The 19,145-nt window shown below is 46.2% G+C and overlaps 1 protein-coding gene across 2 annotated transcripts in view; it reads right to left on the bottom strand.

Moving 5' to 3' along the window:
• The window catches only part of JAKMIP2 (janus kinase and microtubule interacting protein 2), a 562,748-nt gene that overhangs the window by 149,779 nt on the left and 393,824 nt on the right, over positions 1–19,145 (bottom strand). For both annotated transcript variants that reach the window (XM_069652427.1, XM_069652428.1), the window contains exon 11: positions 18,161–18,289. In XM_069652427.1, coding sequence (XP_069508528.1) covers positions 18,161–18,289 — 129 coding nt within the window. The remainder of the gene's footprint in view (positions 1–18,160; positions 18,290–19,145) is intronic.

Below are 19,145 nucleotides of genomic sequence, written 5' to 3'. Positions count from 1 at the left end.
TTGAGACGGCAGCACTATGTATACGAGACTGTAATCTTTCTGAGATGGAACTAGTTGAGCATGGTGATTGTGAATCTTGTTACCCGATTCAATTCTATTGGACAAAAAGAGACTGTGCACGGCGACTCAGCTGGGAGATTTTAACTTTAATTTTCAATATGACATGAGTGAAGGACATTGTCCCATGTTAGGCTCATTAATCAGAGTACAGAACATAACTGAGTTCCAACCAGCTACTAATTAAAGATCTGAATAGCAATCACGCAGGATAGGGCTTGGCAGCTTGCCTCTGCTACCCTGCTTATGATTACTGCTATTCTTCAGTAACTGTGCGGGGTTGAGGGGCGCTAGGCAGCCTCCCGCTGCCGACACGCCCCTCCCCCCGCCGTCCTGACATACAAGGAGGCTCGCCCCCACATCCGCCCCCATATCCACCTTTTATTTGAACTCTTTCCTCCATTCTGATCGGAAGGAATGGTTTCCAAGTACGATGCAGTCCTAATGGCCACCTTTAATTTGCCCGTTCTTTTTGGGACCGAGGATTTCCCTCGTCCGATTTCAGCAAAGATCTGCAGGGAAAGCAACCACACTCGGAGAACGACGCAGGCGGACAAGCGTCCCTAGCAACCCAGCACGTAACGCGCATGCGCAACACGACATGCTTAGCTGATACAACCTATAAGTGGTTGTATTCACTTCAACATTACTTCTACACCCTGATCGTACCATGTACCCGAGTACGGCTCACCGCCTGTTGGGCGGTACTTTTAGAAATTTGTTACTGACAGTTTGTCAGATCGTGCTTGGGACTGACAGTCCCACACCAAGATGGCGGCCACCGCGGGGATGCGACTGCGCGGCGCTCCCATGGCAACGCAATTGGCTTGGGAGTGCCTTGCAGCGAGCCCTTCCTAGCGGCGGCTTCCTCCCTTCACCGTGCAGCTTGCCAATGCTGCTTCTCTACTTTGGAGTGTTGTGGGCGATACTTGCCATGTAAGTAGACATTACTCTTATGAGTGCTCACTTCTTGATCACACTTACCACGTGATCTTAGTAAATATCTTCCATCTTTACATATACTTGGTGCATCAATCTCAACTAACACCCTTTTCGGGTGTTATTGACTCATTTTTATGGGTTTACCCTATGATCGGGGAAACATAGCTTCTATATTACCTAGAAATTCACGGTGTGTCTTTGTACTATGCCTATAGAACGTATATAGTTATATGCCTTAGTCGCCAGTAACTTTGATTCTTCTCCATGCTTCTAGCTACCCAATTTCGGCAATCCCGCCTGACAACACCCCTGCACCCGGCGAGACACAGCTGTCTTGTGACTGGGTGAGTACTCACATTCTACCATAGAGGATCATTTTATATGTTCTCGTACATAAGGTCAAACTTTTACAAGTGGCGGCTGATAATTTCTTTACCACACAGGTGATCATGACTCGATTCTGCTTTACAAGAAGAGCAGGTCAGTGCACTTCCATTTTTTAGTGAGTTAAATGATAGAGTCCTCTTAATACGCCCCAGGTCTAATTAGTGTATCCTTATACTTTGTAGGAATTGCAACTGAACATTGATGAAACTAAAAACACATCCTACCCTGAAGATGGATTTCCTAATCCGAAACGCGTAGGCACTGATTTCCCAATAGGAGTGTCTTTAGGAACTGTGAGCAGAGTGAATGTAACTGCTCAGTAGCACAGCAACACCTAGGTGGTGTAGAGCCTGCATACGAATGACCTTACCATTTTTTTCTTAACTAAACAGGTTAAGTTTGAGTACTGGGTTCAGCTCAAATCTAATTTTGCCTTTTGTTGTTGAATTACCAATTGACCTGTACAAATTGCTTGGTTAAGACGACTACTACTAACGCACTCCCATGGAGTATTTTGTTATAAATTAAAACTGATTATGTTTGGATTTATCACCTTATGGGCCTATTGTTTTATCTGTTTATTCTCAGCCTGATGCTTTCATGTTTGTAGATTCACAGATTAATGGAGCCCTTGATATATTATTTGCCCTTTGAACATTAGAGAATATTAATTATTTCCTTGTTACACATTTCTGACACCCACCCTTGTACCCTAAACACTCCTGACTTGGAGTCTTTAGTATTTACAAGGCATGATCACCATTTGGGACTAGCTCCCGCTAGGAGTGCAGCAGAGGGTTACCGACTAGCAACAGTCGGTGTGTGTTTTCTGCTTGAGCTGTGCTGAAACTCGAGTGGCCTCGAGTTTCTCCCTCCTGCACCTGAAGAAAAAGGAATTAATACCCTACACTAATATTGTCGACCCCCTATGGGTTATTTATTTCTTATTTGAGTACTTCGGACCAATTGGTGTGCCTCCCTACCCAACCTCTTTCCGCTTTGTGGTTAGAACATGTGGCAAAATTGACCTGGTTGAGCGCTATAGAAAAAGCATTGAAACTACAGAAAGAAATCTCAAGTGAACTTTGCTTCCTAGGAGAAGGGAAAATCGACATGGGAAGAAACACAAACTGCAGCAAAAGCCTAATGATCCCAGACATGAAGAAAGGAACAGCAGCCCTGATGGACACTTACTGGGTCTGTGGCAAGCGGGCGTACATGCACCTCCCACCATCATGGAGGGGCAAGTGTTCCCTGGCGACACTGCACTCAGCCTTAATGGTAATACCGAAGAGCCACCTCAGCCAGGGGGGCCGGAAAGCGACTCAAGTTACAACCAACATCTCACCCACTGAAGAGCCACCACTTTATGCCCTATCAGAAGGAACCGCCGACGAGATCATGTCCAGAAAACGGAGGTCATCAAACTATATCTCAAAGGCCTCCTCAGAACTCTTGGCACAGATCCCAGACAGGTACAGATAATTCAACTCAGCAGAAAGCTTCTTTGCCTCCCTCATTCCAAGCATTCAGGCCCGAGCAAATGCAAAATGGCTGCAAATCACGCGGTGGGAGCTGATTCAACTGGCCAACGACACCGAAGAAGGGTTTAACGTGATCAAGGTGGAACTAAGGGCACTGAGACTAATGACAATGCAAAACAGGTATGTCTTAGACCTGTTGACAGCGATGGACGGAGGTGTTTGCCGAAAAATCGGAAGTGCCTGTTGCACTTTTGTACCTTCTGAAGATGCTGATAACGGGACGCTATCACACGTCATCGCCGCAGTCCACAACCTGGAATGAACGAATGAAGACAGAAGGTGGCACTGATCCAAGCATGTGGTTCGACAACCTTTTTTCCTGGGTACCTTCCTGGATGGTGCTCGCTGTGAAATTACTAATGCCCCTCATCGTGTTTTTACTGTTGATTTTTTGTGTGTGCCATTTGGGTCTTAGATGCTGCGCAAATGCAGTCCCTAATGGAGCAATGATGATGGTGACGATGGGCAACACAGGAGGAAGGGCATGGGGGCAACAGGAAGCACACGTACAAACTGGAGAGGTTTCAGAATCCAAGTATAGAATGGTGCCCAAATATTATGACGGGGACATAGTGGACAGGCTATATCATACCACAATAAAGGAGCCCCGGGAGCTAGAGTGGTACACGGAGGTATGGATGGACCTGGAGGGAGATTTGGGATGTATATATATGACTTGCACCCCAGATGAGTATGCCAGAAGGGGGAAAGCCTCTGAGGGGTGTGCAGAGCCTGGATGCCAATAAAAGGAACGCCAGCCTGGGAAGAAGCAGTGTTGGCTGAGAAAGAGAGCATACGACTGGGAGAGCTAAAGTATTTGTTACTTAAGTAACGAAAGGGGGGAAATGTAGGGAAGGGTAGGTCAATAGGACCCCGGTTAAGACCCATGACTCGTCGGCAGCCCCCCGGCCTCCCGGGCCCAGGGCACAGGCGGCAGGGCGGCTGCAGGCCGACACGTGGGGCTGAACCACCATGTTCTATGGCAGAGCATAGACGCCATCTTGTATTTAGCATCCCCATCTTGTAGAAATGTGCATATTGAACCCAAGGCAAAGCCACTGAATGCTGCAGAGTGACCCCCCACTTGACCGCGCTCATAGCGGCCCACACTTCCCCCACCTCCCGCTACATGGCAGATCCGCTGATGACTCATTCTCACGAGTCTCCAGACGCGAACAAACAACAAAATAAAACACTGTACCTGTTAACCTTCCGCAGTACATCATTGCCCCAGCTATGAACGGGAACATCAGGATGTAACTGAGATCAGCCCAAACCCTGCAGGCTCTGACCCCTGTACCAAGCCCCCCAACTATAGACGGCGTGACGCCTCGCACCCATACCCACTCCGAAAACCCTTGCAACTTGTAGAAATGATTTATGTAATATGTGCCTTGTTGACTAACGTTCGCTGCTAATGTAAAGGAGAATGGGTAAAGAGAAAAAGGTGCAACTGATATTGTATGTAATGGCAAAATGTATAAAGACTGGACAGCTGATAACAGTAAACACTAACCTGTGTTGCTCTCTTAATATACTCTTTACACACACCTGCCTGACGCTACCTCATGTTCGTATGTGAACTGTAGATGTGAAATGCTATGTAAACAAAAGATGATCTCCAGCTAATACCCCATGTTAATGCAAATACATATGAGTGCTTCTAGAAACCCCCATGTGCTGTTAGTCGCCCCTCACCCACACACCAGTAAATCGGCTCATGCAGGATGTCACGCACGGGGCTGCAAGGCCATTTCCCCCTCCTCCTGCCCAGGCTCTCTCGAGATAGACGGTGTTCAAACAGCAAAGCCCTGCCTTCCCTCCCGACCCTGCTGGACCCGTTTCAAGCATCCGCCACCCTCCCCTGTGCCAGAGGCCGCCATAGCCAGACTCCGTGACTTACGAGCTACCTGGTCCTAAATCCCACCGCCTTTCAGGCACCAGTCACATGCCCCCCACGGGTCAGTAGTACCTCCATCGACCCCGAGTTAATGACCCTAGAAAGGGGGGCGCCCACACGTGTACCAACAGATCATAATACCACCCCTCACCAAAATTGCCAAGGATGGTTAGTCAAGCATTCCCGGCCATGCCCCTAACTACGACCATGAGACAACCTAAGGTACCTCCCAAACTGATGTATTGAGACACTCCAGATCGCATATCAATGTTGCTAGCCATGTATTGATCTAAGGTCAGTGCTTACAAGAGTTGCAACTCAACAGGACACATGAAGTGTGATGAACGGGTGGGAATGTGTGGCCAAAGGGGCAAATGTTAGTTTAGCTATCAATCGTTGTTACAAGGCATGTCCGGCCCAGCGCTACACCCCAATGAGCCCAGCTGACCTCCCACCCCACGTGGCGCAGCACCAACGCCTGCCAATCCTCGAGAAGCAACTGTATACACTGTATACCACCTAGCCATCACCACCCAATCCCTGAGACTCTGTGGCCCCTATAGCTTACCTCATGCATGACGTGCATTTGTAATATAACTGTCTTTGCTATTGTCAGACAGAGCGCTCTCGGAGTTTGCAGAGTCCTTTGCATGCCCTATATTGAATTATATAAAGCTCTTTTGATCTTACCCGCACTTGGTCTTGACCTCATTCCCCTTCTGGGGTGTGTCCATTATTGCCTCTCACTAAGGGGGGTGCGTTTCTGGGGACACTTACATTCAATAGCAAAATAATAGAAACTCTGTTCTCATATTTGTTAACAAAATACAAGGGCTCCAACTTGAAAAGTAGACAGAATGTATCAGGGCTCTAGACATTGTACAAAGAAACAAATGGGGAAAAAAGGGCAGGGAACAAAGGAAAGAGACGGACCAAGCTCTCCGCCCCACCCAACGGTGTACATGCGACATTATGGCTCACAGCTGGGTATACAATCCCACAGTGGGAAAGCCCAGAAGGGGACAAAGAGAAAACACTGAAAAAGAGGGACAGAGACGCCTGGTGGGAGGAGGTATACAAAAGGGGGAGAGGAAATACTTAGCGCACATTGCAAAGAACACACAACAGGTGGATGCATTATTCAATGAAGCAGAGAGGGTAATAGAAGAGGCGGTGCAGAGGAAATATAATGGGGAGAGGGAGGATGGTTGTCAGGGAGGATAAAGTTCAGACTAGACAAAGAGGAGGAAGAATGCAAAGAGAAGAAGGTAGAAGGAGGGCATGAGTGTAGTGCGGCCTCGGATGAGGAAGCAACAGGAGAAGAATGGAGCCCCGGAGGGGGCGATGAGTGGACACCCAACAGAAACAGGAGAAGGGGAGAAAACAAAGATGAAGACAGGACATCAAAGAGAATGGAAGGGACTGGTCAACTTCCCCCCACAGTAGAAAGGGGAAGATAAAATTAGATCTGGACCAGGCCACCAAGAGGTGCGGGGTGGCACACGAACTAGGACAGACAAATGCCACTACTACAGAAGGGTAAAGGGGACAAACATTTTGTACCGTGGCAGACCATGGAGCGAGGCAATCTAATATGTAGCCTGCCCTCCCGCGTGCATGGGCCAGCAAATGGATGTAGGCACTCGGGGAAAAAAGACAGCTGGGGTGACACTGGCAATAGGGGATATGAAAAGTTTATTTGCAACCATAATAGGGGAACAGGCAGGGTAAAAATCTGTTAAATTAAGCACTAAAGCACGTGATGGGGCTCCATTCAACAACTGTCAAGCACATGTATGGGAGGTCCTGAGAAGTATGTATCCCGATAGCTATGACCTGGGTATAGTAATGGCTCATAAGGGGAAGTCAGATGATAACCCTGCATATTATATAAAAGAGTTGGAGTATCTATGGACGCAGGAAACACAAAGGTGTTGGGACAAGTGAATACCCTGGTTTTACCACATATTGGTCAATGGATTGCAAACTGATATCCAGGCATCATTAGATAAGGTTGTGGTAATAGAAGCGACAGGATAGCCTGAGATACAGGCAACAATATTACACTATTGTAAAAAAAGAACAGGAGAGCGAGAGGCAGGCGGCCGAGAATTCTGCAAAAGCAGAAAACAAACTGGTTCAGAAGAAACTGGGAAGATATACCATGGATGGGGCCATCCTTGTGCCTGAAGCTGCCGCAGTAGTACCTCCCCAACAGGGTGGGTTTCCGATGGGGTACACACCACAGCAGGGGGGTTATATGCAGCCACAGTATATGCAACACTGGGGAGCAGCACAGCAGGGGAATATTATGCACAGGGGATTCTTATCGATGGGGATAGGATACCCACAATGGGGAGAAGGAGGATATAGAGGGTTGGGATACAGAGTCTTCAGGCAGTGCTTTATATGCCAGAACATGGGGCCCTTTGCGCACACCTGTCCTTTTGTTCAGCAAGCTCAGGCACAAGCAATACAAGTGGCACAGCAACAAGGGTTTGTCTCAGCAGAGCCGTAGTGGCAGCTGATGCAGCATCTCGCAGCCCAGCTATAGTAGGGACATACGCTTCTGCAGCGGGGACCACTTCAAGTGCATGGGGGACCAACGGATGGTAGAATAGTATCAACAACTGTGACCCAGACACCAGCCCTGGCTGCAAGAAGTACAATGGTTTTAGGACAGAACGTGGTACCCCACTATACCGGGGTCAGTGTTGTTGGAGGAAATCCTTTTCTCTTCCCACAGGGCAACCCACAACAATAGGGGGGGCCCCAGAAAGCTCGATCTGGTCCAGTTCTAGTAGGAACTGACGACCCCAAAGAGGAACCCCAGCTAGCAGTGAAAATATCACCAAGAGAATTCTCATTTCTCATAGATAGAGGAGCACCAAATCCTGTATATGGGAAGGGGGATTCCCGCTATCAGACAAGGTGATGGTTATGCAGGGCTTTTCTGGGGTGGTGGTGATGGTTCAAGTAACAAAAGATTTCCCACTAACAACAGTGATGAAGCACACCATAGCACCACTACTGCATTCCAAAGACACTCCTATAAATATACTAGGGAGAGACTTGCTCAGCAAGCTAAACACCACAATATCATTCACGGAGAAAGACATGGTGTGCACAATGACAGGCATTTACTACACATGAGTGGCCGCACTCCTATTAGCAGCACACACTCAGAGCACACTACAAGGCTAACCCATGCATGTTTTTGTACGGGTCGAGATATTAATGGGATGGGTCCCGGGAATACGAGGGAAGGTGTTCTGATCTGCATCAGAATTCCTGTTTGGACCCCAGTGCCAGAAGGATGACATAAAAAGTACCACACTTGTACTACAGCTAGAGGAGGTAGTGATACGCAAAGACATGGTGATCCTATGCGGGCCAGACAATGACAACATGGAATGGCATACAGTGCTATGCTTCGACCCAACACTGACAGTAACAGGATTAACAGATGAACAGCTGTTCTCTGATGAGGAGGAAGAGGGGGAGATGGTATTCGAGCTACAGATTCCATGCCCAGTCAAAGTGGTAGAAAAGCTGGTGCCAATAGTGACACAACTGGTGAAAAGGGAGAGCAAACACACAGATAAAGATCTCAAAAGCATCCTCCTGGTCACATTATAGACTAAAGGGCCCCATGATGTAGGGGTACTGAAAGGAGTGGGGGCAGTGAAGATAAAATTGAAGTAAGGGCCACGGTTATCCCATGCAAAACAATACCCATTGTCCAGAGAAGCAGATGAGGGAATATACTCGACCCTACATGCACTATGGCAGCAGTGCATCATGCAGACATCCTCGTCACCATGCAACACAGATATATACCCAATAAAGAAATCAAAGGGTGGGTTGATGGAGATTTGTACAGGATTTATGCTCTCTAAACAATGTGGTTGAAGCAGAATTTCCCTCTGTACCGAACCCTGCTACAAGTCTGTGCAACATCCCAACAAGGCCAAAGTACTTCACAGTCATTGACCTGAAGAATGCCTTCTTCTCCATTCCCTTGCACCCTGACTTAAGGTACCTGACAGCGATTACGTCTTGGTGAACTAGATTCAAACACAATAGGCTCCCCCAACTCACCTAGAATTTTCAACACAATCTTCCAAATGGACTTGAGCAATTTACAAATGCCAAGCACGGTGATCCAGAATGTTAACGATTTGTTGATAAGCATTGAGACTGAGGAAAAGTGTAGGGCTGATTCAGTACACTTCTTAACACAGGAGGGGCACAGGAAAACATAAGAGAGTAAGAGAGGGTAGAGGCAATTCACTTAATAGCACATCCATGCACAGTGAAGGAAATGCAGATGTTTCTGGTGTTATGCAATTACTGCAGGGTGTGGTTTTTTAACTACTCAACATATATTTAACCCTTATTGCAGGCCCTTACGGAAGCAAAGAAGGGGAAGAGGGAGTTCAAATGGACAGCAGAAATGAAAGAAAGCTTCACAGAACTAAAAGAAGCATTGGCCCATGTGCCAGTGCTGTCCAACCCTAACTATAAAGATACATTTTACTTGTTCACCCACTCATATGGCTCAGTGATGACAGCTATCTTCACACAAAATAAGCCACAGGGACAAAAGTCTTTGGCTTACTATAGTGGTATTCTATATCCAGTAATACAGGGACACTTCCCCTGTGAACAAGCATACGCAGCTGTGCTGTTTGCAAAAGGGAAAACAGCGACAATCACCATGGGGTGTCCCGCAGTACTGTACGTGGAGCACTCATTAGCTGCTGTCTTGGAAAAATCCAAAAGCACACAGACGACACAGAGGGCATTGAGTTATGAGGTGATACCAACAAAACCAGCCATTGAGGTAGTGAGGTTTCGTGTGGTAAGCCCGGTACCATTCATAGCAGAACCGGCAGAAGAAGGGGACTATATGCATGAATGTGCAACACATATGGACAGAATGGAAGGGAACATACAAGTCAAAGTAGAATAAACAGAAGGGGCAGACATGGTTTTTATTGATGGATCGTCAAGTATAGACCGCGATACTGGATGGAGAAATACTGGAGCAGCACTAGTGTGCTACAAGGATGGGGAATATGTATTAGCATCCCATCAGAGATTACCATCCCGTTATTCAGCACAGGCAGCTGAGTTAGTAGCAATGATCAGTGCGTTAAACATGTCGGAAGGGCATGCAGCTAACATATTTTCATATTCATTGGAGGTGGCCATAATACAATTTGCCACCCATGCAGGAGAGCAGAACCAAATATCTTTAGGGAATAAAATGACCAACAGAGCAGCCAAAGAAGCAGCCTACTTACTGGAGGGAAGCATGAGACTGTAGCCAGTAGCAAAAGGGAAAACGCAAATGATGGCGGCAGAAAAGAGGATGGGTTAGGAGGGAGAGAAGGGGGAAAGTTGCAATACAATACCAAGTGTTCAGATTATAGAGCTGCAAGGATAGGCCCCGAACGAGGAAAATGACGTATGGATACAAAGAGGGTGTTACCTTTCCCCAACTGACTTGATCTGGAGGCAGAATAGCACGGGAAAGCCTGTGATGCCCAGAAAACTGCTGGGTATAGCACTAGAACAGCTACACTTTCCTGTCCACGTATCGTAAGAGAATATAGCAGCAGAAATAAATGAAGCGTGGTATGTACCAAATTTACATGAGTGAGTGGCAGCGTCTATGGGAAATTGGGTGGTGTGTCAGCAATTTTCGTCTGGTCATACTTTGAGAACTGTGAAGGGAACATTACCACAACCTGAAGCCTCTTACAGGTACATGCTTGTTGTTGTCTGTCCTTTTTCATGTGGGTTTGAGGCGGGTCCTGTGCTAGAAATGACACAATGTCAGCCGCTACATTCCTAGTAAGGGAGGTGTTTCCAAGGTGGGGGTTTTATGATGAGATAAGGTCAGACAATGCCAACATTTTGCCAATTACCTCTTTAAGGAAATAACACCCCTCATGGGAATAAAACACAGGCAATGCACAGTGTACCGGCTGCAGCCAAACAGGTGGTTGAGAGACTAAACGGCGTGCTTAAAGAACGCTTTCCAAAGCTAACATCCTCATTGTGCCGCATTTTGTCGCAATTGGCTCTATTGCCTCCAATTGGTATTTTTTGCTCTTTGCAACTCACCCAGTGCGGGTCAACAATTGAAGTTGTAACTGGTAGGAGGATGCATGTGCCTGTCTCTCCTGTATGTTCAATTTGGATGCTGATACCACAGCTGTGGTTCTAGGAGAAGAGATGAAAAAGCACCTGACTCAAATAACCAATGTCCTCAAATTCATCTCCTGCCAGGTCCAACGTTCAATGTGTCAGCTGACCAACATTGAAGCACCGATTAGTGACCACAGGGAGGAGGAATTTCAACTAACCCCGCTCCTCTATCCAGGTGATAAAATATTCATCCGTAACATTGTAAGGAAGTGGCAGGAACTCCGGTTTACTGCCACCTACGAGATCGTATACGTAATCTCCACATCAGTGAAGGTTAAAGAAAGGAGGGCATGGACGCAGATCACTGATGTCCACAAGGTCAGCAGCAGTACCGGGGGAGGAGAAGAGAGAAACGCCACTTGATGGGGAGTATTTCTCAGTTATAAATTACTTTCTTTTCAGTTGTAAGACTTTATAGAAAGCCCACAGATGAAGAAGATAATGAAAAAGCAAGCAATGCGGGGAATGAGAAAATAGAGCCTTAGAGCTATCCCGACAATGGTGGAGTTTAAAAAATGTTGAAGGCATATCTCTTCAACCTACCTCCTGATTAATTGGTCCTGCTCCCCTTCTTTATTCATCGGCTTCTGGATCTCTTGCTAAACTTGTATTGCCTCTGTTTTTGTCTGTTTGTTGTGTGTGCACACTCTGAGGCCTCTGAGCATGTGGTGCAGTTTATAAGAATTTTTAATAAATAAATACAATAAATAAAAGTAAGCTTGCTATGAAAAGGATAGGGGTAGGCTTCAGGTTTTTATTGAATAAAGGTAATGAAAGTACATCAGCTGATAGTGTGTGGGAGCGATAGGCCATCAGGCCCCTCGCGTCCTCTACTTCACAGTACAAAACTGGGACCAAGTGCCTCCAGTAGTGGATTCGCCCCCTGCCCTTATGCGATGTTAACCTTGGTTTACTTTCGCGTAGATGGGACCACTGAGTAGGACACGGAACATCCATTTTTGTACCCCCTTCTGACTCCATCTTGGTGAATAGGCTTCACTGCGATAGTACAAAAATGCTTCTCTTCCCTTTTCTCGCAGCAGCCCGGCCTGGCTGATAAACTACTGAAGGTCTTTTGAACAATTATTATTTAGTGCATGCATATTTTGAGAATATATTATGTTAGCTTAGATAGTGACCATCCTACCTCCCAGTGACCTGACCTTCACCCATGCGGAGCACATATGACTGACGTCAATCCTCCCGCCAACCAAGCGACCAACCCGGATGAAGAGATGCCACCCCACCTGAGACATCGAGTGAACGGACAAATCCGGGGCCAACGTAGTATCCTATGTTAGTTGCGTCATTTACCCTATAAAACGTAATGTAATGATAACTTGTGCAGAGTGATCTCAGATATCTCTTGAATACTATTCACCAGAGATAAAACCTTTTATTGAACTCTCGCAGCCTGCTCTCTTTGCCTTATTCCCCGTCAGGGGTGTGTTGTTTTATTCTTTTGCACGTCAAAGACAGGGAGGACACAAACAATAGTGTAAGGGAGACACGCTCCAAAATAAGTATATCTAATATTCAAAGGTTCTACGATCCCATTAGGGAGGGAGGAGACACAGCATACGGAAATGTGTGGTACAATGAGATGAACAGGGTGGGGCGAGGCAGCACCAATGGCAGTTGCTATGTGTGCTCGTTAATCCCGCATATCGCAGGGACCCTAAAATAATTCTTACCACAGGAAGTATCAGCCGAGTAGGGTAGATGCCTGATCCATCTATCTCTATGCAGTACAGAGGGCTGTTTCAGGGGCACACAGTAGAAGTGCAATGGATAGATGAAACTTGAGGAGGTGTATGCAGATAATTATATCCAACTTAAAAGCATGGCCTGGGAAGAAGCTTCAAAGCATATCATACTAGTCTATAACACTGAATGGGCATAGAGGCGGATACATGGGGCTACTAACAGCAGGAGAATATTTTGCAAGAATCGACAGGACATGTTGTATACCATGGTGCTACACTAGCCCCCTGATGAGAATAAGGGGTTTGGTGTTTCACAGCGGGAAGTGGCAAAGAGGGATGGTACATGCAGAAGATAACCAAAAAAGGGTAGTGACGAAAATAAATAGCGAATGCCAAGGAATATGGGATGTCAATGTACATGCGCTGACATGGATAATTGAAAACACCACCCAGTATACATAAGACCACTCACACACCATTCTTTGTGTTACAGAGCAAATGGGACAATCATGCTGGGGGCGAACACTGGATGTGAGAGGATGATGAGCATTGCAGCGATGCAAAAAGGGATGGCTGAGGCCATGGACTACTGATGGGCGTGCAGATCCAGAGCCTATGCCCAGCTGCCTCCAGACTGGGGAGGGATATGTGCACTTGTGACCTTCCACAGCCCTTCATTGGTCATGCCCTGTAACTGTTCAATGAACTTTCTACACTAAGGGAAAGGAATAAGGAAAAAGAGCTGAAGGAGGAGAGAGATGAGCCAAAACTAATGACAAGGAAGAAAAGCTACAGCAACTACATATTTGCTGAATCAATGCAGATATTGGACGCCATCCCACAGCATTTAAAACTTTTCAGCAAAGCATCTGTGTTCTTTACATCTCTCCTGCGTCCCTGGATACAAGCAGCCACCTATGCTAAATGGCTGCCGATAACTCGGTATGAGGTACTCCAGTTGGCTAATGCAACCAACAATCGACTGAACGCAGTACGAGAAGAGCTCAGTGGCCTGCGCTTGATGGACCTGCAAAACAAATGAATCCTCAATTTGATGACTACAATGGAGGGTGTCATCTGCCACAAGATAGGAAGCAGCTGCTGCACTGCACTACCTGCCAACGACTCCGCCAATGGGACACTTACGGATGCCGTCGAGGAGATACATACCTTACATGAGAAAAATGGTCAAAGAAATGCATAATACCACGCTGGACAATTGGCTTGATTCACTATTTGCTTGGGTGCCAAAGTGGCTAGTGGCTATGTTAAAAATAACTGTCCCAGTGCTTGTCGTGGTGCTCGTTGCCTTCTGCATCGGTCAGTGGATCATCGGCTCGTGTGATTATCGCAAGAGGAAAGCATGGTATATAATAACTGCTAATAAAATTGATGAGGATGGAAATTAACTAGAAGAGAAGCCTTCAAGGATGAATAAGGGAGAGGATGGAGTGCATGTAGCTTTTGCAGCACCCCCACCAAATGTGATGGGATGCTTTCTGGGTCGCATGATCCCCAGAAGGATGGGATTGTATAATAATTCTGGACACACTCGAGGGGTATGAAGCAGAAGGAGGGGACATGAGCTGGGTAACTGGGCTATGGATGCCCAAGGCTGACCTCCTTCATTTCTGATCGACCTTCCCAGGTACAACTTGGGTACTTCCTTTCCTCCATCTCTCCGTCTACAAGCAGTGTTCCCCAAGTGTCTAACCTCTCACCCTGGCTTTTCAACCAATAACTAGCTACTCTCACTTGCTGCATTTCCATTTTCTGCTCAAACTTCGAGTGCTATGCTGAGGACACCCAACACATTTTCAGGCTTCCCTCAGACACCTTCTCTCCTTCCCTCATCTCCCATTGCTTAACCGCCATTCATAATTGGTGTGCCGCCAATGATCTTTGTCTAAATGCCAACAAGACTGAGATCCTCTTCATCGGTACTCCTTCACCATCCTTTAACTCACCCTTTGGCTGGCCCTTGCCCCTCCTGCTACCCCTACCTGCGTGGCTAAGAATCTCAGGGTCATCTTTGACACCACTCTTTCTTTCTCTCCACATATTGCTGATGTCTCAAAAAAGTCAAACTTCCTACTGCACCTCCTTAGAGGCACTCTACTTTCCTCTCCTTCCTCCAGAAGCCCACTGTCTTCCAAGCTCTGGTTCTCTTTAGGTTGGACTGCTGTAACAGCCTCTTTCTAAATCTTCCTGCCTCAACTCTCCGCCCTTTACAACTAATCCAGACTAGGACTGCAAGTCTTGTCCTTGGCCTTAAGCCCTGGGATTGTATCTCTCCAGCTCTGAAGTCCCTTCATTGGCTCCCAGTGGATGCAAGGATTAAATTTAAAACCCTCTGCAGAGTCCACAAGGCTTTCTGGGGCCTGGGTCCAAAATACCTTCAACTATTCATCCGTAAATCCCTCCCCTCTCAAGCCCTTCACTCCTCTACTTCTAACTCCCTCAGGGTCAGTCGTTTCTGAGAGAAACGAGCTGGGGGCAGATTGTTGTCTTCAGCGGGGGCCTCCCTTTGGAACAGCCTCCCGGCCTCCTTGAAACTTGAGGAGAACCATCTTTGGATCCAGAAGCACCTCGAGACCTTCCTTTTTGCTTCTGCCTTTGCCTCTCTTCTCCCCTACTGATCTGTTCTATCTCACAGCATCATGCTCCTGGCCAGCCTTTGTCCTTCGGGCCCAGGTACCTGCTCACCCTCCTACACTGCCTCCGAACCACCCCTTGCACTAGGATTTGTATCTGTACCCATACAGTCCCCCATTCTTCTCTTGCTCCTATCAGATATACCCTATCTGACAAATCACACACTTGCCTTTGCCTGCATTTATTATTTATTTATTGCATTTATTAATTTTATTTGCACTTATTATTTATTCTGCTCTCTCCTTTGTGCCACACGTTCCACTTCTCCCACTTCCTCGCGCTTTCCCTCCTTTCCCTTTTCCATGCAGTTGTGCATTCTTAATGCCAATGGGCCTAGTATGATCGTTTGTTTTTATTATCGCTTGTTCCCCTCCCTTTGCTTGGTTGCACTCTGAAACACTTGTGCATGAGTGCGATATTAATAAAATATCACATCATATCATATCAAGGAACTATGTAGGGAGATGATGGGAAAGAAGATATTGATAGAAAGATCGATCGAAGGGGGGAATGTAATGAAGGTGCTGATTCAGTGCCAGACAGGGGGGAGCACCTACCAATTGAGGGAATAAGTGGGATGGGCTGGGACACCTCCTAGGTGGGAAACAAGGGGACTCTGGGAGCTGTAGGCAGCCTTCGAATCAGGCCTGCAAGGCAACATAGGGATGGTGATACCTTGTTTATGACATCGGCACAAGTAAGATGTATGCACAAGTATGGAAAAGAGGAAACCCCCAGGTAAATGCACTGAAAGGGGATGGCACAGGTCCGGCTTCACCCTGAAGACCCGCTTCAAACACATGACCTGTGCACCACGGTTTAGGGAGGGGGGAAGCTGAACTCAAGCTGCACATCTCCAGCAGACCATAGTTGCTGAGACAGCACTGGGTGATGTAATCAAGGTCAGAAAGTCAGTCCCACAGCTGCTTGTGGGAGCTGGGAAAGTTGAACTGATCCAGAGGAACATTCACACAGTCTTAATTGCACTTAGATCAGCAGGTATAGGAAAGGGAGGTGGAATGGAGCAGCGTTCCTTGAAGACCCAATCAGACGGCAAGTTCCGATGTCGCTCGGACGTAACCTGCCCTCTGAGTGTCCACTACAGTATTTGTGAAGGTAGCTATCTTGCAGGTGCCATGTGAATGTCTCCTTCACACTATATCAGTGTGGCTCATGTTCCTTCTGCTGTGGTGCTGACCAATGGCAGATGAATAAAGGACTGGACATCAGCACAAATATGTTGTACTAATTGCAAACTGTTTGCAGGAGGAGTGGGAAGCAAAGTGGTGCCACATGGCGAGCAGATGAGCCGGGAGAGGGCAGATCTGTTTGCTCCAATCATGCTTGACTAATGTATGTCTAGTTATAGGTGTATGACATATTTTAACCAGTAAGCAATGTGAGAACCGCAAAGACATGAAGTTTGAAGTGCAACTATTTCTAACTCCGTGAACATTGTATTAGCAGTACAAAAGTGGTGTTTGTTGTGTGTCAGTTTGTCAGCTCTCATCAACCAGTAATGTTCCACTGTTCTATTTGATTAGTGCTCATCCATCTGTAATAATAGTTACTTCTTGCCTGGTGTTCGCTCCTTTTTGGACTACTTGTGGTAACTATTTATTACAATCTTTTCGAGGACCCCGAATACACTAACAAGAAACATGTTTTCATGACATGGTTCAAGAAAACAGATGAGAAAAGAACATTGTAGCATACAGAAGGGAAAAACTTCAGACATGATGGTTGACACACACCTACCTGCAGCCGTCCTTTTTAGTTTTGACTATTAGGTGGTGCTCTAAGAAGCCAAAACCTGTGGCACGATAAGTGAAAATATGAGAGATGGGATCTGAGGAGTGACACAGCCTTTAGGTGTTGTTTGGCTTTTTACCCACCCACTGACATCCCATGTCCATGCTAGAATCTATGGCCATTCCCACCAACAAGTTGCCCCTCCCCACCCAAAACACATGCCTCCCCGGGAACTGTTTGAGCTGGCTCTGCGCTTCCTGGTCAGCCTTCTAAAAAGGAATTGCTTAATTGCAGTTGTAAATCAGCTCCTGGTGCAATAAACATGTCTTAAATGAGTGTGCCTTTAGCCACTTGATTTACAACAAGTATGGGTTGTCCCTGTTTCTACCATTGCACTGAAGACTTGTTAAAGCAAGCATTGGCAAAGCCAAGAGCTTTGCCTCTTGTGTTGGCCATATCAAGTGATTACATTGACAGTAAGACACATTGTTGGGGAAACAAGGATTATTTTTCTTCCACCGTCCTGCACGTTTCCCTAATATTCTAGGACAGGAGTTTATATATTTATTCTGGTCCTAAAATATGTTGGGAAGGATGATTAGTTGAGAAAAACCACATTGGATTTGCTAATTGTGCTTTTTCAGCACGCATATGCATTAGACAGGTATTTCCCAGGCACTGGCATAATATGTCCAGGTACTGACACCATTTGCCAGCTTTTGCCAATTTAGGGCCAGGTAGTCTCATTAAGGCAGGGTTTGGAAAATGCTAATCCCAAGACTACACAAAGGCCAAAACTGTTAGTTTTGCCAATGCTTGATTAGCAGGGAGTTTAAATCACATAATCAAGGCACAGGTGTCATATGTTGGAAATGCTCCTTTTAATTGAAAAAAAACCACCTTTTTGAAAAAGGAGTGTTTTCATAATTATTGCTATACATTAGATACAGACAGTACACGTTTCAAACAATAACAGCATTCTGTACATAAATGCTGACCTTTGCTTCTCTCTCTGCGTCCAAGATGCCCCCTGTTTGCTCCTGCAGAAGTGCGTACGCCCTCTGCAGTGCCTGGTACTCCTTCGTGAACTGCCGAAACCGAAGTTCTGACTCCTCCACTGCCAAACTCTTCACAATGGTGGAAATAGAGCAAACATAGGGTCAGGAGCTATCACAGCAAAATAGTCAAATGGCAATGCAAAGAACATCCACCACACCAGCTTCAACCACCAGAAGCAGCCTGACTTCCAAGAAAGTAAAGTAAATTGCAAGCCGGCTGGCACCTATACACTGCACATTGTGTAGGGTGAGAGACTTATCAGGAAGACATACAAACATTGGATTCATTCCATCCTATAAGAAATTGCAGTTGTAGTGACTTGCCACTTTTCACACAAATGTTGTCAAATATTGACATTTGTGTAGAAAATATCACAAATAACAACGTAATGTAGTATTGCCTTGTAAAATAAAGATACTTTTCTGGTGTAAAACGCTTACATTTGGGCTAATTTGCATACCCACAATGCCTTTCTGATATGGCCCTATACATGAGGTGAACCTCCAGCAATGATTACGAGGTGTGTGTGCCTTGGCTAAAATTGATTCTTCTTTCACATTTCAGATTAAAGGCTTTGTGAAGCCTTTCTAAACCCACCATAACTTTGCTGGTGTCTGCTCAGCATGCACAAATGCTCCAATCAAAAGCCTGTTAAGACATTACTACAGTGATGATTCATAATAAGTGTATGTGGAAGTCTGCACTTTGAGAATTGTCTTTCCAAGGTCTATAAAGCTATGTATAAAGTATCACTGTCCTACAAGACAAAACCAATTTCCTGCAGCAAAAGACTTGAATTTGGGCTAATTTGCATAGCCACAATTCCTGTCTGATGTGGGTGTGTACCAGAGGGGAACTTTCAGCGAATGGTTACTAGATGGCACTGTGGCATGTGTGACTTGGCTGAAATCGATTATTCTAATT

The sequence above is a fragment of the Ambystoma mexicanum genome, chromosome 3p, assembly GCF_040938575.1.
Source record: "Ambystoma mexicanum isolate Mex_15411 chromosome 3p, UKY_AmexF1_1, whole genome shotgun sequence".
In the NCBI taxonomy this organism is placed as follows: Eukaryota; Metazoa; Chordata; class Amphibia; order Caudata; family Ambystomatidae; genus Ambystoma; species Ambystoma mexicanum.
This window is presented reverse-complemented; position numbering and strand designations above follow the sequence as displayed.